This window comes from Synchiropus splendidus, chromosome 12 (assembly GCF_027744825.2).
Source record: "Synchiropus splendidus isolate RoL2022-P1 chromosome 12, RoL_Sspl_1.0, whole genome shotgun sequence".
Classification (NCBI taxonomy): Eukaryota; Metazoa; Chordata; class Actinopteri; order Syngnathiformes; family Callionymidae; genus Synchiropus; species Synchiropus splendidus.
Genome location: NC_071345.1, coordinates 19,387,572 through 19,413,734, shown reverse-complemented (window position 1 = coordinate 19,413,734; position 26,163 = coordinate 19,387,572). Strand labels below are relative to the sequence as shown.

Sequence of the window (26,163 nt, the reverse complement as noted above, 5' to 3'; positions counted from 1 at the left end):
CATGTTGCAGAATAACCGCAGCAGAATCACACACCGTTTTATCACGTATTTTATTATTATTAATGGTTTACAGTTTACAAGGACACATTTTGTAATTAATCTCATTTTTCACTAAGACAAGCCACGTTTTAATAGATGTTGGCGTCACAGTGAATGCACATCACTGTGTTTCTTATTTATTTATTGGCATCCCTGCGCAATAATGTAAGACAGTCTTTAAACAAAATTGTTTTCATTCCACAGCGGAGTCATGAAAATGAGTTGTATCGCAATAGTATTGCACATAAATACATCATGAAGAGCAGATCAAATCAAATGTATGAGTGCCTGAGCTGAGGAGATCATGAATTTTCATTTATCAAAAAAATCTGATTTGATTGTTTGAACGTAGGCTTCTTCTGCATACCCTGCATTATCGAGGAAATACTGCACAAACAAGCGCTTCACTGAACTTAGACTCAATAGTTGGCATGATTTAGAAAACACATTGTCCGCCAAATTAAGTCTCTGGTGACCATGTGTTGGGTAGCCTTGACCAAAATTAAAAAGTCATAAGCAGCAAAACACAACAAAGCACAGGATGCATATTTTGTAATTATTCAAGGAAAAGAAAGAAAAACAAAACTGAAAATGGTACTTGTGGGAATTGCAGTGGCAAGTCCAAAATCCAGTCCGTTGGCTTGGAAGTTCAACATGTAGGTGTAACAAGTCAACACACAAGACAAGACTGAATAAAACTTAATTTATTGACATTGACATTGTAGAGTGTAAACAAAGGGACAGAACAGCAGCCCCACCTACAGTATGAGTGTAAAGTCCCTGACCTGAAGATGTGACACCCACTCCCACACACCGGTTCAAGAGTTTCCACTGACGCCGTCATCACAGAAACTGATGTCAGCAGTCAGCTCTGTTAAAATGTCTTGTCTAAAATGTTAATCCACAGTACATCACGAGTAAAAAAATAGCTATAGCTGAAATGCAATCGTTGACTGAAACTTGTTTTTAAAAAGTGCACAAATTGACATTTGACTGTATTGTATTTTCCATCTAAAGGCAGAAACTACAAAAGGAACAAGGAGGTGGTTCAATCATAAAATACAGAGCAAACGGCCCTGTGATGTGAAAAACACAACAGGTATTGCGTGAATGTGAATCCAAGCCAAAGGGTCCAGACATCCAGGAAAAGCAGTGTGTCCCAACAACCCCGAGATAGTTCATCAGCGCCCTCTTGCTACATGGAAATCTCTGACAGCGTGACACGGAGGGAGTCAGCAGAGCTGCTGATGCTCAGAGTGAAGGTGTCCTCATTGGCAAAGTGCTGCACAATGTTGTCGTCCATGTTCACCAGCAGTCTAATGGACACAATACAGTTTAGGTTCAAGTCCCATAATGAGGAACTACAAGGTAGGAGCGTCCTCACACTCACCCTTTCTTGCTCCTTTGGTATACTTTAGTCATTAAGTCAACAGGAAGCGCATACTTCTCCAAAATCTGTGGGGAAGCAAGATGCAGATGGACTTCAAAGACAACAAATTATCAGGCTTCTTAACCAAGCAACCACAGTAACAACAAAAAATGAAAAATCCAGTTTGAGGCAGCTTGTGGTGAAGGGCAGTCCAGTTTCCTCAGACACACCAAATAGGTTGATTCAAGAACCAATAAACCAGTTTTCTGTAAATGAAACGTGCATGGAACTATTTTGGAAAACGGAGAGGATGAAATGTTTCTGAAAATAGCCAGATACTTCTAAACGTAGCATCAGTCCCAGAGGAAATACATTTGAAAAGGCCACATACAGGGCTCCATGTAGACAACAGATGTGCATCGGTGACGGCACTGCCTCAGCTCTCTCCCTGACAGTCATCACATCACAACTTAAAAACCACCGAACTACAAAGTAGTGCTCATTCAGCAACAACTCCCTGGCCTCTCTCTCACATCTCTGTTGGTTTTCAGTTCAGTGTTGACTAAGCAAGAAGTCAATGCCAATCCACATCTACATCTCTGTATATATTTTTATTTATTCTGGTCTTATGCTAACACCAGAGCACACACTTTCATGTGTTGTGGTATCCTGTGTATTTCTTGTTAGAGCAGTACAGCGCGTCAAAGAATATGAAATGAACCCCAATGGTGGTTGCATGACACAAGTGTGGCTTGTATTGAAATGAGAGGCCAGGTGCTTCTGAATGATACTCACCGCATCTGTTAAAGCTTTGAGGGTTGGAGAGTGAAGCATCAGGGCGTCAAACACTTCGTCGCACTCTTTCCTGACATAGAGCAGAACTGCGGGTGCACATATAAGACCAGTCACAAAAATGGTTTTGCTGGCCAGGAAATTAAAGGGAAGTGAAGAACAGGATTCAATAGTGGAGAATTAAACAACGTAGCTCGAAGTGGGTCAGGAAGGTTTGTTATATCAGGGGATGCAAAAGAGAGCTCAGGCCGAAGGTCATTCCCCACCTTTTCTATCCAGGTCTACCCTGGCCTTTTTGGGCTGTGGAGGACCAGCCTCCTCTTCAGGAGCATGTGCCATCCTCTTCACGAGTACACTGCTGACAAAGCGGCAGAAAACAGAGTGTGCTGTCAATAAATGGTAGCAAGTTTTCACGTCCTACTGACAAACAAATACATTTTTCTCTATAAGCTATCAAGACCTTTTTTCTAAATATCTACTTAAGTAAAGGAATGTAAACACTAATACACAATAAAACACATCAGGCAACTGAACAGCTACAGTCCTGACAAGGATCAGAATCACAACTCACCTTTTTTTGTCATCTTCCTCTCTATTGACAGCAAACACCTGTATAATAAATAAAATATCAGTAACTTACACTGTTTATGAATGTATGTGTGTTCTTGCACTTCTACCTTTGTGAGAACCTGAGTTTTTGATCAACAGAGTGAGGACATTTTGGCAAGGTTTAAGTTTGGTTAGTAACCCCGATAAAGGTTAACCAATTGTTTTGCGTGGTAAGGTTAAGGATGAGAGCAATGCCAATGGGAAGGCCCCACAAAAATAGAGATTCAAACAAGTGTGTGTGTGTATGTGTCACCTGGCCAGTTCGCTGCAGGTGTCCGAAGTGCACATCAGGAATGAAGAGAACTGGCTGCGTGTCCAGGTCAGTCTGGGCCTTGAACAGTCTACTTTCTTCTGCCTTTGGCAGCAAAAGAGGGCCAGAGCTTTTACCTGAAAGAAATTGTTCATCATATCAAATGATATCCATAACCATAGTTTTAACCAACCATAGTGTTTTGCAGGAGTGGGTGTCTGGGTGGCAAACTATACTGAACATCAGTCATGCAATAGTCAGTGTGTTAGGAGCAGAGGTGATCAGAGGAGGACAGCAGCAGCAGAATGTGGAAGTAAATCTGCTCCAAAGAGTTGATGGAATTTCATGTGTTTTGTAAGAGTTTGATGTAAATGTTTCGATCAGTTGATCTTAGTGCTGCAGTCAAGGCAACCTAAGCGGAGACAGAGCCTAGATTGAGACCAGATCTTAGAGAGACCAAGACTTTGAGGGCCTGAGACAGAGCACAGCCCAACGAGGGGGCGAGACCAAGAATACACGGATAAAATGGTTTGATGAGAGCATTTCAGTTGTATGTTTTGTAATATTTTCTTCCTCTTGCAATAATAAATGAACATGTGTCAATATGACTAATAGACTTCGGTCCACGATACATTTATTTATAAATGGCAAACTGTAAACACTATATACTCAAACCCAGTGATCCACACATTTCATATTAAAATCTTCCCATGCTCCTAAAAACAATTCCACCTTGAGGAAAGAATGAAAGAAAAGGTTTCATATATTAAAAAGCTCACCTTTCCGTTTCCTGAGCTGCTTCTTTTCCTCATCACGAAGTTTCCTCTCAGCTCCCTAAATGGAGCACAAGAAAAGTTCTGTTACTGTCTCATGGTGTCTTCAGAGAAAGTGTTTAAAGTCATTGTGCTGATGTCAAAATAAAACAGGCATGTAAAATAGATAAGCGCTCTCTTGCTAATGTCCTGGTGAACACAACTGTGATGAGACTGGAACTCACTCATGAATGTATCAGATCCAACAGCAAACAGTTCATTGCTATGTGCTCTGTAATCTGCCATATACTAACAGCCTTCTTCTGTAGCAGGAGCAAGGTCTTCTACTACTTTGGTAATAATTATACATTCAGTAGCGCAGTTTGCGCAGTGGTTCTTAACCTTGTTGGAGGCACCGAACCCCACCAGTTTCATATGCTGATTCACCGAACCCTTCTTTAGTAACAAATAAAATATGATAGACTAACTGCAGACTAGACTGAGGGGTGGACCTCTGCGGCGGAGGCTCCACCAAACCCCTGAGACCGACTCACCGAACCCCTAGGGTTCGATTGAACCCAGGTTAAGAACCACTGCTCTAGAGCAAACTGCACTGCGTCCCGCCAGAAGTCTGTATGGTATGAGGGATCAAAGAAAGAAAAAAAGAAAAAAAAACTCATAATATGGGACCATTAACAAGCAAGATCGTTCGTACAGCATCCCAAATTCACCAATTTCATTTGGTGTGTTCATTAATTTTCAAGAAGAAGAGGCTCTTTTATAGCAATACAGTACTTAATCCTTGAGTTGACACAAAACATAAGCTTAGTGCTGAACTGTGTCTGCGCAGGTGACAAGGAGTGACTCATCAATGACTCTTTTGTAAAAGTCTGTTAGATTAGGCACTTGTGATACAGTTGCGCATCGCTCTTTACTTTTTTTGTACCGTTCAACAAGCCCTTCATTGGTTAGCTTCACAAGCATATGTCTTTCCAAACGCATTCTGCTGCGAGCCACGGAGCATGGAAATGGATTTGAACACACTTTTTGAACAACCTGCTCTGGCTAGGTAAAATCTAAGTAAACATCCATCATCCATAGTTCAGCCCCTGGAGCAAAGCTCTAGACTGTCGAATTTGTTTGCTTCCTGAGATGCTCTCACCTTATCACAGAAGACTTTGATTTGAGCGAGAGCTCTATGGACCGGTCTGCCACCAGTGTTGTAACCATACGTGTCCACCTGGATGACCAGGGGCATTCCCTTGACACCCTTTTGACAGGAGAAGTCTGTGCTCAGACAGTTGACAGATATAAACACCTGCGGAGAGAGAACAAACGTTACAGAATGAATCACAGATTTAAGTGGGGCACATATTGACAGGCAACCACACCAGCAAGCACATATGGGGTCAATAGAGTCATAAATAAGATACATTTGAGAGGAAACTGCAGTGAGCCAGACACCGACACAAGTAAGCGGAAAACATCAAACTTCACACGCCCAAGATTTAGGTAGGAGTGGCTGGATTTAGACCAACCTTCAGCCAGTTTTTGACCTCAGCAAATGTTTTTTAAAACAGGAATGTTCATATGAAGATTGCAACATGATGTATTTAGTCAAATGTTCGTCGACACATGGAGACAATCAATGTTGCTGATGTCGCCCTTGTGCTGCTAGTAGCCCTGTCCAAGGTAAAGGCTGATGGGCACCAGCACCAGTTCCAAGAGCTCGGTGTCTGATCTGAAGTCACTAGCTACATTCATGACAGCGATGCACCGCTGTAACGTGTCTAAACCAGTCACAGCGTAGAGTGATTCCAGCCAGATGGGCCTCGGGTGCTGCCTTATGCAGTACAGCCAACCCTTCACATTTGCCTCCAGGGCACTCACTCCAACGGAAAGCAACCATGTACACAATGGAAAACGTATTGCTTCAGCGTGTCATAGGTTCCATCCCAACAACAGCCCTCCCATCCATATTCAGCTTCAAGGTTTACTTTTAACTTTGCAGGATGACACAGTGAACACAAACTTGTTACATCCTTGACAACGGCGCAGCTAATTTATCTTCAAGTATAGAGTCAGGTTTTACTGCGACAAGTGGATACTGAATGATTGACAGCTCACTCAATCACCTTCAGATCAAGTTATATTTGGTGCATAGCCTTTTTGTCAGAATCACTTCTTTGTAAATGGGTTACAGGAGTTGTTTTCAGAGTTTCATTTATTTTGAACAAAAAACAAACAGACAAAAAGGTGACAACCCGTCTAACCTCAAAACCACCTGCTGGCCCTACAGAGTGAAAACCACAACATAGACAGTGTAAAAGAACAAGGATGACTGATAAACACATTTGACTGACATATCTGATCAGGTTCAGGATGAATTCAACATGATTTATTATGAATCCAGTCGAACCAGACCAACAGCCTGATAAACGGGTCAGCAGCTGTGGATCACGTTCAAGACTCCAGCGTTTGGCTCCAAAATCATTCTCCCACGACACGTCCCCTCCAGCTAGTCAGAACTTGCTCAGGTGAAGCACACTGCCATACACCTACCCACACACGTGCATGCATGTGCAACGGCTCTTCGGGCTTTCCATGCTTATCCAACAGCCTTCGAATTATCCGCAACACAGCGCAGCCTCGGAACCATCAAGGTCACAGGTCAGGAACTAGTATCTAACCAGCAGCATCAACTCCACCAGCTGCACCATGTCTCCCAATGTATGTGAGCCATGTTCACTATTTGACCCTGACTTAAATTGATAGACCACATTTATATACACACACACACACATATATATATATATATATATATATATATATATATATATATATATATATATATATATATATATATATATATAAGGATTATATAAGGATATATATAAGGATTTCAAGTACATTCAGAGTAGTGGAAACCCTGGCCATTGTCTAGTTAAAAAACATTCCTCCATGTTTGTCGTTGTTCTCATCCTAGCTGCAACGTGTCTTGTGCATCAGTGTGATCAGTGGACCAGGAACTCCTGCACTTACAAAGTATATATATATATATATATATATATATATATACAGTCAAAATCATGCAAAGGTTGTCTTATTTCTCACCTTGGCTCCTTCACTGACGTCCCATGTAAAAGAAACAGCGTTGTAGGCAATTTCCTCCACATTCCCAATCGTGCTGGAGGTCTCCTTGTAATCTGCTGTATTCAGAAAAAAAAAGTTTTAGAGTAGAGTTTTAGCCATTTCAATACTCAACTCATAAATGTGGACATCTTTGAAATCAAATACAAGTAACATTTTATATGACAGATATTAAACACCACGGACATGAACAGGGGCTTAAAGCAGTCAATGGAAATTATTGCTTTGCATCACGATGTCTATTGATCTCAGCTGAGTCTCATCAACATGATACCTAGCTAAAAACAACGCCCTTTGACTCCATATTACAGCAGTCTACAAACTGTGGCTCATCCACTGCTGCTCAGTGGCTTCAAGGGACTTTATCAATCAATGGTCATTTCACTGTTTTAGAGGATAGAAAAGATGAAGAGCAGAAAAGCAGAATTGGTGACAGATAAATACAGTAGAATGACATTTAAAATTCTGAGCTTGCGTGGAATACTCATTGAAACATGAATGAAGCAAAAGTGCAAATGCTGTGACTGTGGGTTGCTTGGGGTGACCTATTGTACCACTAACAACCAAGGCGATGATACCAGTTCTCTCCAGTGAGCACTGATTGACATGGGAGAGGATTCATCCATCATTCAGAGGGTGCATGATTTAACCAATACATCCACAGCTCCATGACCAAAGTTACTACTGGAGCGTCTTACATGTAGGCAATAGTAAGACATTTTAAAGGGGAAAAAAAGAGTTATCCATTTGGTCCGGTTATTTCAGTGACCATCTCAAATTCATTCACTTCCACACAAAATAGTCTGATGTGAAATTAAATTGATGTTTGTGAATGACTGTGCGTGAACTGCCTTCCAATAGAAAAAGAGTGATGTTTGCGTTCCTTCCCTTTCATCTGCTTGCACAGGTTGGAGCCCGTCCCCTGCTGCTTACACTAGACATGGCCTCTGTCCAGGCCCCCACCTACTTCTGCTCTCACCCTCTACAGCAAACCTGTGGGAATCGCCAAATGACAGTTATTCAAATTATTCCAGTTTCACCCCCGGATATGTGACTAAACTTTTACGCGGCAGTTGCTCCACACGCTCAGAAGATACTGTCCACACCCAACTGAGGGAGCACAGTTTAGGGATGACAGTCAGCCTACCAATGTCCAAGACCCTCTGCTTGGCCGTGTGCTGGCGGGAATGCCAGTATTTCCAGTTTTTCAGCTGCTCCTCCTTGCTCTTATCTTCCCCAAACACAACCATGATGACACTCTGCAGAGACAGAGGCTATCCTGCTCATCATAAGAAACTGGTCATTGTAGGCTTTCTGCCTGAAATAAAGCACTAAAATGAATTTAGTTTAGTTTCATTTCCACCCATTATTTTCTTCTTCTTTCATATACTCCTGGCAAGGTAGCAATTTAAAAAACACTGATGACATTTCAACTGGGGTTAAAACTGGATTAAATTAAATGTATTTCAGCCAGTACTGAACACAAACAAACAAAGCTTATACTTTGGTTTCATTAAAAGCAATAATTACGTCAATAAAATCACAAAAGTGTTGGAGGACAAAAGCAGCTTTTCGACAGAGCATATATCTCCTTTCTTACTTGTACAATACCACCATGCTCCAGCTCAGATGCTCTTGCTGTTCCAGTTGTGCTTCCGTGGTGTCCACTTTTCCAGGTCCTCCCTCTGAGCTGGTGTGGTGACGGAGAGAGATCGGTTCTGGTCAAAGTCAGAGGGTAAAACTGACCCCGGTTCAGATACGCCATCACTCCATCAGCCTGTTGTGACCGCTGGGACAAGCTGGCCTCAATTGAATACTGGTAACAGTCACTGTGAGGACGAGAACATGAGTTACCATTAAGCTTTCTTCACATTCACAGTTTGTTTTTTATATTTCGGTTTGATTGTTTAATCGTCACAAAACAGTTGTTCAGATTTGAGGATGAATTTACAATTTCAAAAATGTTTTTTTGATTTTTCAGATGCTCCTACATGTGGCATTGATTCTTCATAAAGCCAAAGATATTTGGTATTTGTGTATGGCAAATTCTAGGACAACAAACAGTGACAGTGAACAATAATCAGATGAGACAGTAGATTTCCTTGTGTCAGAAGACATTGTTTTATTCATGTCACAACATCAATAACTAATCCTGGTAATAGCAATTATTGAATTGCAATTGAATAAAGGAAGCCGTGCTCAGAATTCCATTTTTTCATGAGTCCGCATCACTTCTACTGTTGTCTGTATGATTGTGATTGCTTTCATCATCTGGTGCAGAAAAAAATAAACAAGACTGAAGGCATTTTATAAGACATACATTTTACAGACATAGAGCTAAATATGGTATTAATACTGGTGTAACTGTAACTGTGTATTAATAGCTGGTTTTCATCACCTTATTATGGTCCATATTCCTCATCCTTGGTGTTACTGAGACCGCTGCAATCACGCTCTTCCAGCTTGCTTTCAGAAATTCAATTCAAAATCCATGGGTGTATTTGGCCATCTCTTCATGACCAGTGTGTCTCCAGGACCCAGAGATGTGCAGGTCACCTCCCGTCATAAGAACAGCTTTTTCCCGACTATCAGACAGATGAATTCAGCTCTTGTTGTTTGTGGGTTTTGTTTTTTTTTAGTTACTTCTAGTATTATTGTTTATTTGTACACATTTTTATTTTATCTATTTATTATTTATATATATAAGTTATTCCAAAGCACTTTTCTAGTTGGTGGGATTCTCACTGACCATGGTCATAACACTGATTCTGATAAACTGATTTTTATCTCAGCACAACTTGCCTTCCCTTGTTAGTTTGATCCTCTTTGTAGCCACAAACAGAATTCTCTCTAAAGGTCCGACTAAAAGTAAACTCCATCATGCATTCCCCATTTTGTCTCTCAGATGTGCACCATTTAGGTCAAAAGGTTAATATTAAAAACGTACTTAGTAATTCATTCTCTTTTAAGAGAACATTAAACATTCATGTCACTAAAGTAATGAGCTCTTTTATTTGGCATATGACTTCTTAGCCTGATGTTTGCAGAGAAATATCTTCCTTAATGTGAGAACCTCTCAGAGGTGGAAAGAGTGTTGAAATGTGTACTCAAGTGCAGTTACGTTGCATAAACTTTACTTGGTGTCAGAAAAGTAAAAGTTCAAATTACACTTCTAAAAACAACTCAGTATTAATTAGTTGTTTCAGACAGATTTTTTTTGAAACAGTGTCAGAGCTGTGATCCTCTATTGGCTGCTACCCTCCAGACTCCAAAAACAATATTATTCTTTGAATACATGACGAATAAAATGCAATTTGTGGAGAAACAAATAAAACAAACACCATAAAAACAAAATGAGCAATTGGCCCAGTACTATCTATTGTAATTTGAACATGACCAATCTAATTTATAAAACAAGATACAACAAGGAAACAGTACAATAAATGACCTAATGCTTGTGAGGACTGTTCAGAACACTCATTGTTTTTGGGCAGTGCAGCTAAACTTCTTATTTATTGAATATTATTCAAATTAAACAGTGAAAGTAATGAATCCAGAGTTGTCTTCATAAATAGCTAGCTGGTAAACTACGGACCAAGTCAGATCTGGACAGCAGGAAAAACTCAGTTTCCATTACATGACCCCCAACAGAGCCGCATTGCCTCTGAAAGAATTGGCATGGTGTCGACACGCCTGTTCTTTCTCCTGACATTTTTCCCTTCTTCATCTGACACTCAACAGTCGAAACCTGCTGCCGTCTCCCAATCACACTCTGCTAAAGGTTTAGATCCTCTGCCTAGCGAGTGGATGAAGTGATCCTTTTCATCTAAACAGAGAGTGGGGTGGCCGATTGTCTTCTGTCTTCCCCTTAAAATTCTCTCAGTGATGTCTCGTCTCACATTCTTCTAGGTACAACCCCTTCAGAAACCTCTGCCTGCTGCAGCTTTGCTGCGCATGTGCCTTAGATTAACAAGTGTGATGTCGATGAGGTTTCAAATATGTCTGTTACCGCACTCAGTAGCAGCAGTAGATTTTAGAAGTTGCAAAGTAGATTACATGGTCTATATTGTTATCTATAATGCGTTAAATTACTTCCAAAAATAGACATAAAAGTACAATAACCTAAAAATGTACTTAACTGTAGTAACATTAGTTCTTGTAATTCATCACTTAACAAACCTTATCATTTGCTTCCTCACCCCTGCATGCATCGAATGACCACCAAAACAATTTAGTGAATATAAGTTCAAATCAAAGTCCATTGCACATGTGCAATAAGGTTGTCCTGCAGTGAAGTCAAATTGCCAGAAGGGGCACGTTCCATTCCACCAAGTGTGGATGTGCTGAGCTGATGTTGACAACCTGCCAAGCCACAGCCGGACCCTTCTCCAACATGCGGACCCCAAGTCACGGGACTGCATATGCAAACCCACACCAGCTCATAATCTCTTACTTAGCAAAAGTAGTTGGACATGATAAAACTTTCACAGATCAGAATTGAAATGAGCTTTATGTTTTATGAACAGACATCAAGGCAAATGGGCATTTGTTTTGCGTTTCTGTGCTTATCACAGTTTGTCCCAAACAAAGTCCCCGTACTTGTGTCCATAACAGCAGGATACTGTTGGTCACAGCACTAACCCTAACCTTGACCAGCACCCACCTGTCAATGACACTCAGGTGAAGAGAGCAGCTGATCATCACATAGCCACCGTGGTGAGTCCAAGTGCTCTAATGATTTTATTTGATGTAACAACACATTCTGACTCCCAAGATGCCACATATTGACTATTGTCAAGTGGACTGTTGGGATAAGGATATGTGCCCAAGTGTGCATCATGAGCGAAGCACATGGTCCCAAGAGGTGCCAAGTGTAATGTATGGTTAGGGTTCACCCTCTGCTCTGTTTGCAGTAGCAGTCCCAATGGTTCAATGACAATGCTTCAGGAAGGCTTCAATTGTGTATCAAGTGTCAATGCTGATTTCAGCATCTCTGTGCAATAAAACTGAAGTTTCTACAATCGCTGTTCATCAATTATCCATCTCATTGTTTAGCACTATGTTGAAATAGTGAAGTCAAAATCACAGTATTCGAGTGTCTACTCACACTGGAACCCTACAGTGCAATTGTTCCGTTCCTTTTCTGTCATTCACCTGCAGGAGATGAGAAATGAACATTAAATGGGACCCCAAACTTCAAAGTTTATTTCTGAAGGCCCCGCTCACCTTTTTGCCAGCAGCACCTTTAGATACTTTGGAACTTTTCTGTTCATCTTTCAAATATGTAATGAGGGGTACATCCACACGGTTTTGCTCAGTAACCATCTTGGCCTTCTTTCCACTGTCCAGCGAAGGAGAAATGCCTGCCAGTGACAGCACAGTCAGGTCTTCTGTCTTGACCAGTGCCAGTGAAGTGTGAGCCGCTGTTCTGCTTTCACTCTCACAGACAGCTGCAGGATGGTTTCCTGCTCTGTGCTTTGAGTCCTGGTGCTCGACAGTGGTAGGGTTGTGGAGAGACAGATTGACAGGCATTGACCTTGACTTCTGGAGATCAAGTAACTGGAATGTCTTGATGCAGTTTTGAGCCATGGGTCTGCTTGAATCCACAACACTGCTGGAAATGTGTCGCTTCTCTCTGGGAAGCTGAAATGATGAACAAATTCTATCAGACCACAAGCTCAGGTGCTCACTGGAAAGTCTCCCACCTGTGTGGGAAGCATCATGGGTAAAAATAACAAATAACAGACCACAGATGCATTCAGATCATCAATTTCCTGACGATTATTTTAGAAAGAAAATAATCAGAGATCTGTTTTTGGACAATATTGCTGAGGTACCAGCGACCCTTGTGGGAAAAATAACAGTATTTGGACAGATCTAATCGAATCGAATTACAGCATTTTAACGCTCGGTACAGTACTTTCTATCACACACTGTAGTAAGGGTGCATCAGTATATAGATACTACGATATATCGTGATTTCGTCAGGACCTTCTCACAGAAGCCTGCAGCAATTCTTCCAAAATGCCACATGATGAGCGCTGCATACTGCTTTCCATGCTATTCAAGTCAGATCTCACGCGTCAACTTTAGGCTCTGTTGCGTGAACACTTTATGGTATTAAACCTGAAACCAAATCAACTTGTTTCTGAACTCCTGACAGTCTCTAACTCCTGCGTTGACCTGACGCCCATGATTTCCATACAGCTGCATTTCTGACTCTAATGACAGATCAGTTGAACAACAATGACTCCAGCTCACGGTGCCACCTATCATCACGGTGGTGAATTGCACTGCTTGTACAGCGGGATGGCAGACTTGGCAGCACAAAAATACAGTCAGTCAGAGGAAATGGCAACCACTATGAAGGATATATTGTGTTTTTCTTGGTTGTCATTCACATGAAATTGATTATCAATGTTTTGTACTTCTTCTGAGATGGATTCTGTGCAGTCAATGAATTCACACATTGTAACGTATCATGGATGAAATTCCGTACAACATATCCATAAGCGCAGAATCACTGTCACTATTATCGTTGTGGTGATAGTATTATATGGTGAAGGACCTGGTGATACCCAGCCCTACCTTGTAGTAGTCATAGACGAGCGCCAAAGCTGCACTGCTCTCCTCATCGTCATTGATGCTCATCATGGCCTTGGTTGCAACCATGAGCGGGTTCTCAGAGTAGCTCTGCCACAAGTCATCCGCTCCACTCAACACTCGCCCGTGAGCCACTGATGCTTCTTTGGGCACAACAACTCCATGTTGTTTACTGAAGAGAAGAAGGGAAGGGAGACGAGACATTTTGCCTCGATAAATTGCGAATATTAATAGTGCCAAACAACTAAATGCGCCCGAGGGACTTTCTCACAAAATTTCGACTTGAGCTTTATTTTTCAATTGACTCCTGTTTATGTAAGTTAATAACCAAAGAACTAACACTTGTTCTAGCTATTTCAGAAGCAGCGTGTCATGACAGAAGCTAAAATAGAGAATAACAAAAATAAATTCACTTCTCACAAAATTAAGCCAGAACTATATGACACTATAAGTGCTTCAAATATGAAAGCAATTTAAAAACATACTTTTACAGGTATTTGAAAGGACATGCAGTTGCATCACTTAAATATACAATAAGCTATAAAATGCATTTCAAACCGCACAGCCACCATTTCACTGCAAAATGAATAAGTAGTCTAAATGAATAATGGACTAGCACCGATTATCAATGAAATCCAAACTTGCACTTGTGCAAGTTTGGATTTCAGCACCTCTTCAAACTGGATTTATCTGCAGCTTCTCAACGCTATTTTCTCCTGCAATATTCTTACCTGTCAACGTCCATTTTTCCTCCAGGATTCTAGGTTTATAATCCCGACAGACTGGACTTTCAGGTTCGTGCAGATGGGTGCGATTAAAATGTTTCAGAATAAATAAATGGGAAAAGTCTGTCTCACAAGCAACCGAAAAGGTTTTATTATTTTCTTCAAGGGGAGGACGTGAAAATAGTAAGTTCGGCTGCAGTTTTAACTTAGAAGAAGTCAGCAAGGAATTTAGAGACGGGTGCAACAGCATAAACAAGGAAATGAACTACCGCTTCTCATTGGATAGTTGTCCTCTCACGGGTGTTAACAGCACTTCCTGATTGGAATTTAAAGAAGAGGAGGGTGTGCGCTTGGCGTCCGCAAATGCCGCGGCTGTGTTTGCCTTACCGGTGTGCAAGAACGAACTCGTGCATTCGTTAAAAGAGCGTGTTGGAGTAATATATATATATATTCTTTTCACAGCTCTGGTAAACTTGTTCGGTCGGTGACGGCTGTTAAGACATCTTTTTAGAGCAGCATGACTTAAAATAAAAACTGAAATCGTTTCAGCATTAGGCTTTTTTAGGTCATGAGATTACGCCTTCTCGATCTGAGTTCTTCCGTCGAGCAGGGTTCGCTTCTTGTCTATTGAGGGCGCTGCAAGAAAGCAAATCGGTCCTTAACGCTTCTGTGACCCTTGTTCCTACCGCAACTATAATCATTACAAGAAACGTCTCTCAGTGTTAGCAGTACAGCACTCCGGTTGTATCGCTTATCAGTGTTCAACAGACCACTCCTGTGCGCTCCCCACCTTTCTGAGAGATAGAGATGCAGTAAATTCCAACGCTGGAGTCATGAATAACTTCATATTAGTAGGTACACTGTCTAACCGATTGGTGAGAATATTCTTCACTTTTTGCATGTATCTTTAATCTTTATATTAAACAACTGTTACATTATACTTACAGAATACCATACTTTGAATTTGTTGTCTTTATTTATATACTGACGTATTTATTTATTCCAATATTTATTCCTAGATATTTGCGGTCAAGAGACGAGTCCAAGTGTGTGAACTGGGACAGAGGTGTCATATATTGTAATGGGCTATTTCCTGGTCAAGGTGCAATTGTGATCATATAATAATAATCAAAGTTATACTGATATATTGTATGTTGAATAAACTGCTTTATGATGCCCTGCTCTAATAAAAGATTGAATCCAACAGATGCTCACTGAGTAAGGTAATCTCAATTTGACCCTGCATGAGAGGTGTGCATGGTGAGGATAGCGTGGGAAAGATGCGTAGTTGGAAGAGTGAATTATTAAAGGCAGGTACCACCTAGTATGAGGACCAAAGGGGAACCAAGGAAACATACAACTCAGAACCGGTCCAAACAGTCAAATCACCTGCATCCTCCCAAGGATGAAGGAATGTGAAAGATAAGGAACCTCTGGGAACAGCGATGGGTGAGGAGGATGAGTTATGGACCACAGAGCCTGGAAGAGAAGAGACAGGGCAGTCAACCAGCAGAGGCCAGCCAATCAGAAGAGTGGACTGTTAACAGCTTTGCACCACAAAAGGACTTTAAATGGACAACAACAAGAGGATTCATCAACATTGCCCCAAACCAAGGGGAGTTGACACAAGACCTGGAATCTGGCACCATGCCAACCCGGACCTCAAGCGACCAGGACCGGTCAGCGGGGACTACAACCCAAGATGAAGCGGCCAGAGATGGTCTTTGTCACTCTACACCACTTGAGCTAAGTCTAAGTCAGGCGTAGTTGTGTACCCAGAGCTCTGCATTAGACTCCTCTGTCAGGGAATAAATACTTTTGGATTTAACTTGGTTGGTTTGGTTGTCATTCTCACGAGTGAACGGACTCAGGGAAGATACATTGGAGGTGTATTTTCCAACAAAGGTGAGGAGGCAGTGCATCTTCTGAGGTTCTATCTCTGGAGGATGTTTCGCAGCAGACTAAACCAAATAAGCCGCGACGACGCCTCATTCTTCGTAGGTTTACTGTGGCAGCATAACATGATGCAACAGTACTTTTTGGCACATTCAGAGAACCTGTGGTAACTACATAGCTTTGCCCCTCTCTATACTTCTCTACAACTTTGTTACTGAGGTCTTCTGACAGCTCCTGGGACTTCATGACTGTTGTCTGCTGACAAGCTTGGAATGACTGTGGACAGGTGAATATTGGGCACTAATCGTGGGTAGAAAACAAGCATATCACAGTCACTAGTGAATGAATTCAATCCTGCGACACTGTGATGCAACAGTTAATTGTGTGCCATCATTTTCTTCGTTTTGCTTCACTTTGTTCTGTTCTGAGAAATTGAGTTTTGGCCATGGGTGGGAGTACTGTTGCAACCCACTGTATACTTCAATTCAACGATTCACCAGTGACGCTCCCCCTGCTGCCCGAGCGCACTACACCACAGAAGATGGCACTTGCAGCCACAGACTCATAGAACACCCTGGGTAGCATCTGACCAATGTTGGAGGACCGCATTTGCCTCAAAGAAAACTGAAACTTGGGTCAGATGTGATTAGTTCCTCTTCACATTTACAACCAGCTGTTTTGTTTTCATCATAGCAGCAGCATGTTCTGCCCTCACCATGTGACAGACTTGTGATGGCAGTTATTGGGTGCACAGACGTCATCGGCTTAGTTAACGTTTATTGACACATAAATTGTGACTTTATCTTGGAAGAACATTAGGGATGTGTAGTTTTTCGGGTGCCTCTGCAATTGCATTTTACAGTTTTGCAAATTAGCCACCTGTTTCTTGTCATTTTAATGGATAATTGGTGATTTTGTATCATATGTGCTGTGGTATGTTTTTTTTGTGCAATAGCGTGGGGAGGAAATCTTACATTAATGGGGGTTTATGTGATCCACATCAAAAGTCTCCCAGACCAGAGAAGGGTTTTTAGTACTTCCAGCATGACGAATCTGAATCTGACTTAAGGGACCAATGACAATACTGGGGACGAAATTGGGGGTTTCTCCAGGCATTTGTTACTGAAAAACACCGTACGTGTGTTTTGTGAACACCGCGTTTTGTGGGGGAAAACGTCAAATTGTCACTGCAACTACAACTCCCAAAATGCCGCACGGCGCCGTCGCCATGGAAATCTCTGACGTCACTCTCTCGCCCAGGCCTTCTGTTGAAGTGGTATAATAGGAGAGAAACACCTTCGATAGTTTCTCACCATCGGGCTGTGAGTCTCAGCAGGAGTCTGTGAAGCTGTCGGCCACAACTCAGGTATGGACGTCCACAGAAAGTTCTTGTACAGCGCTTCCACAGTTTTCCCTAAACATTAACACAGCGATAAATATTTAGTGCGCTTTGCTCGTGATTTGTAGGGATCGATCTTGCAGCAGCGACACCGGATATGCTGTCAAACAATGGCCAATCTGGATTGTGTCTTCTTTCCTGTAGTTTGGGGCGCTAACGTAGTACGGCTTCTAACGAAATTTGGGTGCACTGGGGTTAGTCTTATTCAACATTTGGTAAACTTATCTCCGCACTTAGTACAACTTCATCCGCAGTGGCTCGTAGTTAACATACCAGTTTATTTTGTCCCAATTATTGAGACAGAGTCATTCTTGGGACTTCTATTCGAAAGACCAAGTCTTGTGTGTGCGGTTGCCATCAGGTCGTTTTCTTCTCATGTGGTCCTGCTCTATTATTTTAAAACTGACCAGCTGACACACACGCTTTGGAGTTTTTACTGTGAAGCGCTTTCGAGTCAGGAAATAGTCACCGCCATCTTGCAGCCTGGTCACGAGGGAGTTATGTTCGAATGATTTCACCGAAAACTAACCGTTTGTATTGATTAAATATACGCAGAGTTTGTGTTACCTTCCTTAGTTTAGACAGTGACTCACAGTTTGATGAATATTCCTGCCCTGTTTCCAACACACAATGGAAGTCCCAGGTATGGGTGTGGCGCGCGCTGTCAGGTGTGTGTAATGGAGGATAGTGTTTTGACAGAATTAACGGTGGAACAACTACATTCATGATCCTCTTGTCAATTTCCTGTGATCTAATGGTGATAAAGTCTGACTGTCTCACTAGAGCTTAGTTGTGAAAAATTGTTCACAGAGGCTGCCTTGTTTTTTCAACACGCATGACAATCAGTGCAGTAATGTAAATGAGACACCTGTTATTTCATTGGCATAATGTGACCAGCAACTTAATACACGCCTGGTCTAATACATAATGTACAGTATCTGGCATTGTTGACAGCTGTAACATATGGTTTTGCTTTCAAAGGTACTACTGGAAGGCAGAACTAGCCAAACCAAGTAGTAGTAGTAGTAGTAGTATAAAGTACTATACCTTACAAACCACACCACACTGCGATGCTTGAAAGTTACTAACCTTATTCTTTTTGCAGTGAATCTTAAGTAATTGAGTTCCCTACTCATGGACCTCAATTCACTTGAACAACTGAAACGATTCATAAAATGATCGTCATGATGTTTGGCTTTCAAAGACTCTGTACCATATCAATCCTGTGAGCCCACCAGTTCTTCTGTGTGGACAATGTTCAAGAATGTCACATCTTTCCCTGGTTATGTCGTGATTGAAATCCTTCATGACGGAAAGACGTTTCTCTGTGGATGCCTTATCATATTAATGGCTAAATCTCTCTCTCTCTGTCTCTCATTATCAGTGAACAATTATGTCGGACACGAGTGATTTGATCGCAAAAGCCCGACTGGCTGAGCAGGCGGAGCGTTATGATGACATGGCCAAATACATGAAGGAGGTGACACTACAGAAGTGCACCATGACCACAGATGAACGCAATCTGCTGTCGGTCGCCTACAAGAATGTCGTGGGGGCGCGCCGCTCCTCCTGTCGTGTGATATCGAGCCTCAAGCAGAAAGAGGCTGGTCCCAAGCAGAACATGGTAGATACATACCTGGCAAAGATCGAACAGGAGCTGAACGACATCTGCTATGACGTTCTGGTGAGTTCAAGTGTGTCTTATGGTGCAGTCGCCTATTATCGGAGGGGTTTGGCAATGCTTGTTCGATGGCCAAGACTTGGGAAAAGACAAATGGAAATTGGTGTATATCTGATATTATTTCTAATGTGGTGTGTCATGCCCTGAATGTTGGCAATTTTCTCGTGGGAATGCACATATGCAACAGGTAGCCTTGACGTGAACACGCACATGAGGACAATTTTTTTCATCGACTGATCCATGGACTATCTGAACAAAGATGGTGTCATCTTTGTTCATTTGTTCATGTCTGGAAATTTATTTTTAAGCATGATTTAAAATTGTTCTGATGTTATCAAGTACTCTTATTGGCACTCTCTATCAACAAGTAATTGTCAGTACCGGGCTGGCAAAAGAGTGGTATTGGGACATCCCTAGTGAGCATGGTTGCTAAGTAAGCCAGGGTTCACACTGGTGATCATATGCACAACACTGTGCTTTAGTTTTGCAATGTCCATCATTCTTGCAGCAGAAAGACAACTGAATTCTAAATTATTAATGTTATTCAGAAACTTGCTAGATTAATCCAGAAATACTGGGTGACTGTGATGACAGCTCTGTGATGTTGATGGCGGTCAACAATCTCTCAGAAGCACCGATTCTGGCACTGAAGTTAAACTAGTTGATCAGTCAGTACCGTCTGAAATAGGGATGTACCGATCCGACTTTTATGGTCCCGATACGATACAGATACTTGGGCTTTGAGAATCGACCGATCCCATACCAAATATTAACCTCGTGCCATACAATGGGCCTGGTCAGGCTTAGAGTAAGAGGCAAAAATTACAATGCATAGAAATCCAACGTTGGTATTTATTTAAACAATGACGTTTTTAAACATTTACCAGAATTTTGGTTAAAACAAACAACCATTGAAAATTCTTCAAACTAAATATAAAATAAAATATAAAATGTACAAAAAACAGTATGTGCAACATGAGCTGTAAACGGTGATAATAAGGCACCATGGTGCAAACAACCCTGAGAATGTCAAGCTCTGTATGTGATCACAAAAAAAAAATAAAATTGACAATTTTGGGCAAAGTTAAGATTTCCCTGCATTGAACAAAAAAAATGAAGTAGCTTAACATCTGAGCATTACAACAGCAAATGCTCACTGAAATGCATTGATAAATTCTTCCTCAAACTTCCTGGGTGGCTTCTAGAGATGCTCTAGTTCAAATCTAGACCAGTGGCATAGTGGTCAACCTAAGGGACTTTTCACAATATCAATATCTATGGACACACACCGACATTCAATATGCATCATTTTTTTTAAAAACCTTTATTTTGAAATGACACGAGATTTACTTCAAACTTCCAGGGTTGCTTCCAGAGATGCTCCAGTTCAAATCTAAACCAGTGGAATATTGGTCAACGTAAGGAATTCTCCAAAATATTATGATAAATATGTACACATCCATATTCAATAAGCAGGATTTTCAAAAGGCCTTTACTTTGAAATGACACATGAAATTGAGTTCTGACTTCCTGGGTGTCTTTCACAGGACCAATCAGTTGCATTTTCAATAACAATAAGTTACTTTCAAATCTTCGTTGGCAATACCGTAATTCTTGCATTACAACGGGCACTGCAGAGTTTCGTTATGGTGCAGGCTTGACTTCGGTATTAAGTTGGTGGTATTAAGTTTCGTGGCGTCACTCCCTTCCCATCGAAACATTATCTTTGCATAAATTGCATGTCGCTGCAGCCGTTGTCGGTGTGACAAGCGTAAAATACTTACAAAACCCACTGAGTCACTGCTGCGTGCCGCCGCCATGTTATTGCTCTTTAAGACATGCATGCGTCACCTGACGTCAGTGTGTGCACAAAACATAAAGACGCTCCGCGGATCGGTTAGGGTTACATACCCGATCCTACTTTGTGGGGCTAAGGGAATAAGATATTAAATATTATTTCATAATCGATTGCTCAATGAAGCACTTCCCTCAACACACACACACACGCAGCTACTGCGGACATCCATTCATTCATTGAAGTCCGCAAGGACTGCCAGAATTGGCTCCGGATCCGCAATTTTTCACGCCCGATACCACCTTAAGTGGCAGTATCGGGTCGATACCTGATACCTGGATCAGATCGGTGCATCCCTGGTCTGAAACAGCTCCCTGTCAGCTCCATGTCATTCTTACTCTACTGATAGTGGTTGACAGGCCAGCGATATGTGTGTGTCCCAGTGACTGTCTGGGATGGGAAGTACAGCTGCACATGCCTCCTTGTGCGCTAGTCAGAGGTTCCCTGACTGCCATTAGGTACCAGAATTATGTCCTTGGTATCATTCAGAATTGGCCAACCAACATGTAATCCAACTACTTCTTTTTTTTGAGCGACAGAAGAATATATGTGTCAGTAGTACTGCAAAGAAGGAAGCAAACTGTTCAGTTGATAGAAAATGTGAGATGCAATGATGGTGTCTCTGATCGGAGGGAACGTTGTAGAGAGAAACTCACTACTGCTTGATTAACTTGTATGTCTCATGTGTGTAGTCTTTCAAATAGAGACCAACATTAGAACCACCGTGCTGCTCCACTGAATATTTCAACCTTTAGATCTGGGATGTTTTATGTGATCCCCATTTTTCATTTTTAAATATCAAATTTTATCTTCAACTTGTCGTTTCTGTGTATTCCGCATCACTGAAATGTATTCTCTTTCGTATTGAGGCATTGACTTTTGTATAATTAAATGTGTTCAGACTTCAACTGAATATACCAATTATTGTCAGCTTAATACTTTTTTTAAACTGTATTGTTTCTCTTTCAGGATCTCTTGGATGAACGCCTCATAAAACATTCAGTGGACGACTCAGAGAGCCAAGTTTTCTATCTCAAAATGAAAGGGGATTACTTCCGCTACCTGGCAGAAGTAGCTAGAGATGAGAAGAAAAAAAACGGTAGGATGGTTGTCATTGTTTTGTGTCCATCTTCCACTCATCTGTTGGCTGCTATGCTTGGTGGCAGTGTTGAATTTGTGAAGTGATGACTGATATGAGAACTCAGGTCATGGTGTCCGGAATGCTACACACGCAAAACAAACTTGTACCCATGACCCAGCCCTTTTGTATTTAATACTGGTTAGTACCGGTACCGGTTACTGACATAGCGCTCTTATTCGCTCTCACTTCCTGTGATGATGGACAAATGGCTCTGCAGTATATTAGAGATCATTTTGCCTGATGCTGCGCTGTCAGTGTGTGTGGTTCATGTGCCCTCACAAAATTTTACTTAAGATCATAACTGTGACAAATGCTAAACTAAGTTGAATCAAATATGACGTCACTAATCTGATGCAAAGCTGTCTGCTGCATGGCTCACTCCAACAAGGAGGTGGGCGGGTTCTGAGCGGCGCTGACCACAGAGCCCAAGCCCAATGTGACGTCACATTGCATGTGACTCTGAAAATATGTCAACTATACAAAGAAGAAATTTTTTTAAATCCCATGTCATTAGGTGGGGGTTGTCTTTATGGATTCTAAATCTTTACATTTAATGTAGATGGATGTTCTTGTACTGAAATAACTTCCGCCTCATCATGGGGGTCTTCAAAACATGCCACTTGAAACACTTTTTTACAATGTAAATTTTGCTTCATTGACGAAGCATGTAGAATCTCAACATGCATCATTACATGAACGAACAAACATACCTGATTCTGTTGTTTCCGATGCAGAACCACCAGATTCAGGAACAGTTTTGTTCCTGGTGCTGTCAGGTTGCTGAACATTGGACAATAGCTGCAATACTGTTTATTTGTTCAATTGTACATCCTCTGGACTGGCACTTATCTGTTATTATTTATCTATCTATTTATTTTTGGACATTTCGTTTTGTTTTTGGAAACTGGAGGCCTCAGACCGAAATTTCGTTGCCATCATATAGTAATATGTTTTGTGCAATGACAATAAAGAAAGTCTAAGTCTAAGTCTTTCTCCTGTAGACATCATACAGAGCTCAAAGGAAGCCTACGAAGGTGCCTTTCTCCGCAGCAAAGCAGATATGGCACCCACACACCCCATTCGCCTTGGGCTTGCCCTCAACTACTCCGTTTTCTATTACGAGATCCTCAATGACCCAGGGGAAGCTTGCAGCCTGGCCAAAAAGGTTAGAAGGATTCGCTGTGTTATTGGTTTCACAATGCCGTATGCTCTCTTGTCTGTCTCTTACTGTCATCTTCTCACTTGTACAGGCTTTTGATGAAGCCATCTCTGAGTTAGACTCACTGAAAGATAATTCATACAAAGACAGCACCCTCATCATGCAACTACTAAGAGACAACTTGACAGTAAGTACTTGGTTTGTTTGTTTTTAAATAAAAGAAGTTACTCAGTACTGAAAATATTGATCTATAGGGTAATAAACAGAACATTAAGAATATGTATGTACAATACCAGTGCTCTTACAAATTTCAAAGGAAAGCTATCATTTGTGTGTAAAACTCAGAAATGAAAAGATCTCAGACCCATTTGAAGTGTTGGTATAACAAGCACAGTTGTTACTTGGCGGCTGATATGTCTCCATCCTGCGCTAACTGTCATCTCCTTCGAATTCTTTCCTCAGCTGTGGACCAGTGAAGACAAGACGGAAGGAGACGATGCAGACGATTAGAGAAACCGGGCCTCCCTCTCTTTATGTCCAACAGTCCCTGTCCTGGATCACCTATGTCAAACAAATTAACACTGAGACCATTTCATAGCATCAAGTTGCTTGTGCTGTGCTGTTTCCACCATTTTTATTTCTCATCTCACTTAATTGGGTTCACAACAAAGAAGACTTCTGGGAGCATCATGCTTGACACTGGTTGTGTGATTGCTTGGTCTGCTATGCTATAAGATGTCAGTCTTTGATGGAGGTTCTCTTTCTGGTTGGTGGTGGGTGCAGTGGTAATCTGCTGCAGGTTAAGTCTGGAAACCCATTGTACTGTATGTGCATCACATTTTTGAGTAATTGTTACATTCCATTAAGTGTTGGTTTTCAGTTTTCTTTTCTAATTTGGGGTAAATTAATCAGTGACATGTTGCCTTATTGAAGTCAACCTGAGTTTTACCGTCACTCGAAATGCTTTTTCTGTTTCATAATTAATGTCAATTTCAGTTAATGCTTGCCTAAACAATTCCTAAAAGAAATGTTTTTGGAGGTGTGAGAATGATGGCTTGTGAGGAGTTTTTGTTGACGTTAGGGATTTTAATGCAAGTGCAATAAAACGGTGCATTTAAAGGTTGTACTGCCTTGAAATTTTTCATGCCATGTGACCAGGAAGTTATAGCCCACTGAGGATAAACGGCTTGATGACTCCGCCCCACCTTATTTACAGTCTGTAGATGCCTTTTTTATTTAAAAATCTCATAGCTGCCACCTGAGGCCAAGGTAAGCCTGGCTAGTTTTCCCAACTTTTTAGATGTGGAGTTTGTCTGTTGGCCAAAATAAATGGGGCTGTGGCCTGGAGTTGGCGATACATATCAACTCTTCCCTTGAATTCTAATCACTGCCAAAAACAATCTTTCATGATAAACTTAGTGAAACCTCACATAAGAATGAGTCATGAGTCACTGATATGGGCTTTTTAAAATATAGTTTCCATCACAGAAAACTATTAATATTATGTCAGAAATGTGAATTGTATTCTGCCTGACACCTGGTTGGTGTTTCTTAAATTGTGGGGCCCTCCCACGATTGAGTTTTCTGTAATTTCAACATACTAATGCTGGGTAAGTTATTTAAAGTGCAGTACTCTAAGGCATTACTTAGAAATAGATGTATTCTGTTATATGCATTACAATTACTTGAGTAGTTTTTTTCCACACAAATGTAGTGTGCCAGACACTTGCTTTTGTGAATGTGCACATTTTGTTTTCAGTACTTTGGAGAAGAGGATGTCTACTGCACAAGATTTGAAAACACCTAGCACAGTGCCAAACTAATGATGAATTTGCAATTGGTCACAAGTGCCATTAGACTCCAATATCTGTTTATTTCTCAAGGTACATGCCCTGGTGTTTAAGTATCTTAGTCACATGTACTGACTGTGTGGTGAGCCATAAATGTCGCCATTATACAACAACGCTGCATTAGAACTCCAGATCCTTATTTTCATTCAGATGAAAGTAATTTATTTTTTATGTTTTATGATGCTTTTCAATGTAACTAAAGTAATACTGTGACAAGCCGTAAATTATGCATTCTGTTTTGTAGTAACCAACCCAACAGGGTCTTGAAGTCAAAAGAGCACAGTCTGGGATGGGGGAAAGCTGAATTTCCTGACTGAGGACCAGGCAAATACAATAATTGAATCAAGATATCTGGGGTCCGTTATTGAGTACTGAATCCATTATACTGCCATGGATGTTAATACAAACTAAAACTATTACTAATGCCTTCTTGTTTATCCTGCCATCGATCACGCACTGGCACCCAGACACAGAATTTTCGCAACACTTATTGCATATGGAGATAATTAGTTTCACAGAGAATACAGAAGCCTTTGCTTCCACCCCCTTCAGACTCGCGTCTCCGGGGTGTTGACCTCACAAACATCTTATCTCTTGAATTACAAAGAAGTGTGTCGCCACCCAACTGCTGTCGCTGACCAGTTTCTCACATTCTGGTTCTGGAAACCTGTTTGGTTGGATCAAATTTGCATGTGAAAATACCAGCTTTTTGTTCTTGCCGCTCCGCTGGATTTATACCTGGGAAGAATGCTAAAATCTCAATTTTAATTGGAACAATGGGGTATTGTCTTGGGTGGTAGAGCAGCACTCTTTTTGTTGATTGAGAAAAGGATTTCAGCAAAGAACCCAAGGAGCGGATGTGGGTTTTTGGGGAATCAAGCAGGCACCTCTGC

At 41.3% G+C, this 26,163-nt stretch overlaps 2 protein-coding genes across 3 annotated transcripts; one reads left to right on the top strand and one right to left on the bottom strand.

The window, feature by feature from the left end:
* Positions 1 to 753: 753 nt before the first annotated feature.
* On the bottom strand, positions 754 to 18,226 carry LOC128768185 (grainyhead-like protein 2 homolog). 2 transcript variants are annotated; one of them, XM_053880874.1, is made up of 16 exons: positions 18,178 to 18,226; positions 15,679 to 15,768; positions 13,550 to 13,736; positions 12,188 to 12,604; positions 12,069 to 12,115; positions 8,562 to 8,790; positions 8,109 to 8,220; positions 6,926 to 7,020; positions 4,974 to 5,129; positions 3,839 to 3,893; positions 3,063 to 3,196; positions 2,772 to 2,809; positions 2,467 to 2,558; positions 2,204 to 2,289; positions 1,430 to 1,494; positions 754 to 1,355 (listed from the first exon to the last, which is right to left on the bottom strand). In XM_053880874.1, the coding sequence occupies exons 3-16, from the start codon at positions 13,631 to 13,633 to the stop codon at positions 1,235 to 1,237; spliced, it is 1,731 nt and encodes a 576-aa protein (XP_053736849.1). In that variant the 5' UTR covers positions 13,634 to 13,736; positions 15,679 to 15,768; positions 18,178 to 18,226; the 3' UTR covers positions 754 to 1,234. The 2 variants fall into 2 exon arrangements, with proteins under 2 accessions (XP_053736849.1, XP_053736848.1); XM_053880873.1 differs by lacking the exons at positions 15,679 to 15,768; positions 18,178 to 18,226 and adding an exon at positions 14,296 to 14,508.
* On the top strand, positions 17,413 to 26,163 carry LOC128768187 (14-3-3 protein beta/alpha-1-like). The gene is made up of 6 exons (XM_053880875.1): positions 17,413 to 17,551; positions 18,969 to 19,268; positions 22,090 to 22,219; positions 23,263 to 23,426; positions 23,512 to 23,607; positions 23,883 to 26,163. Exons 2-6 carry the CDS (start codon positions 18,978 to 18,980, stop codon positions 23,928 to 23,930), a joined length of 729 nt encoding a protein of 242 aa, XP_053736850.1. The 5' UTR covers positions 17,413 to 17,551; positions 18,969 to 18,977; the 3' UTR covers positions 23,931 to 26,163.

Excerpts from the sequence above, each read along its gene's own strand:
- LOC128768185 (XM_053880873.1), bottom strand. Across the intron at positions 8,791-12,068 it reads TTGCACTGTAGGGTTCCAGT|TGACTGTTACCAGTATTCAA; the intron begins GTGAGTAGACAC and ends TCGTCCTCACAG. Across the intron at positions 7,021-8,108 it reads GCAGAGGGTCTTGGACATTG|CAGATTACAAGGAGACCTCC; the intron begins GTAGGCTGACTG and ends TTCTGAATACAG.
- LOC128768187 (XM_053880875.1), top strand. The coding sequence starts at position 18,978 with ATGTCGGACACGAGTGATTTGATCGCAAAAGCCCGACTGGCTGAGCAG. Across the intron at positions 19,269-22,089 it reads ACATCTGCTATGACGTTCTG|GATCTCTTGGATGAACGCCT; the intron begins GTGAGTTCAAGT and ends TTTCTCTTTCAG. Across the intron at positions 23,427-23,511 it reads CTTGCAGCCTGGCCAAAAAG|GCTTTTGATGAAGCCATCTC; the intron begins GTTAGAAGGATT and ends TCACTTGTACAG.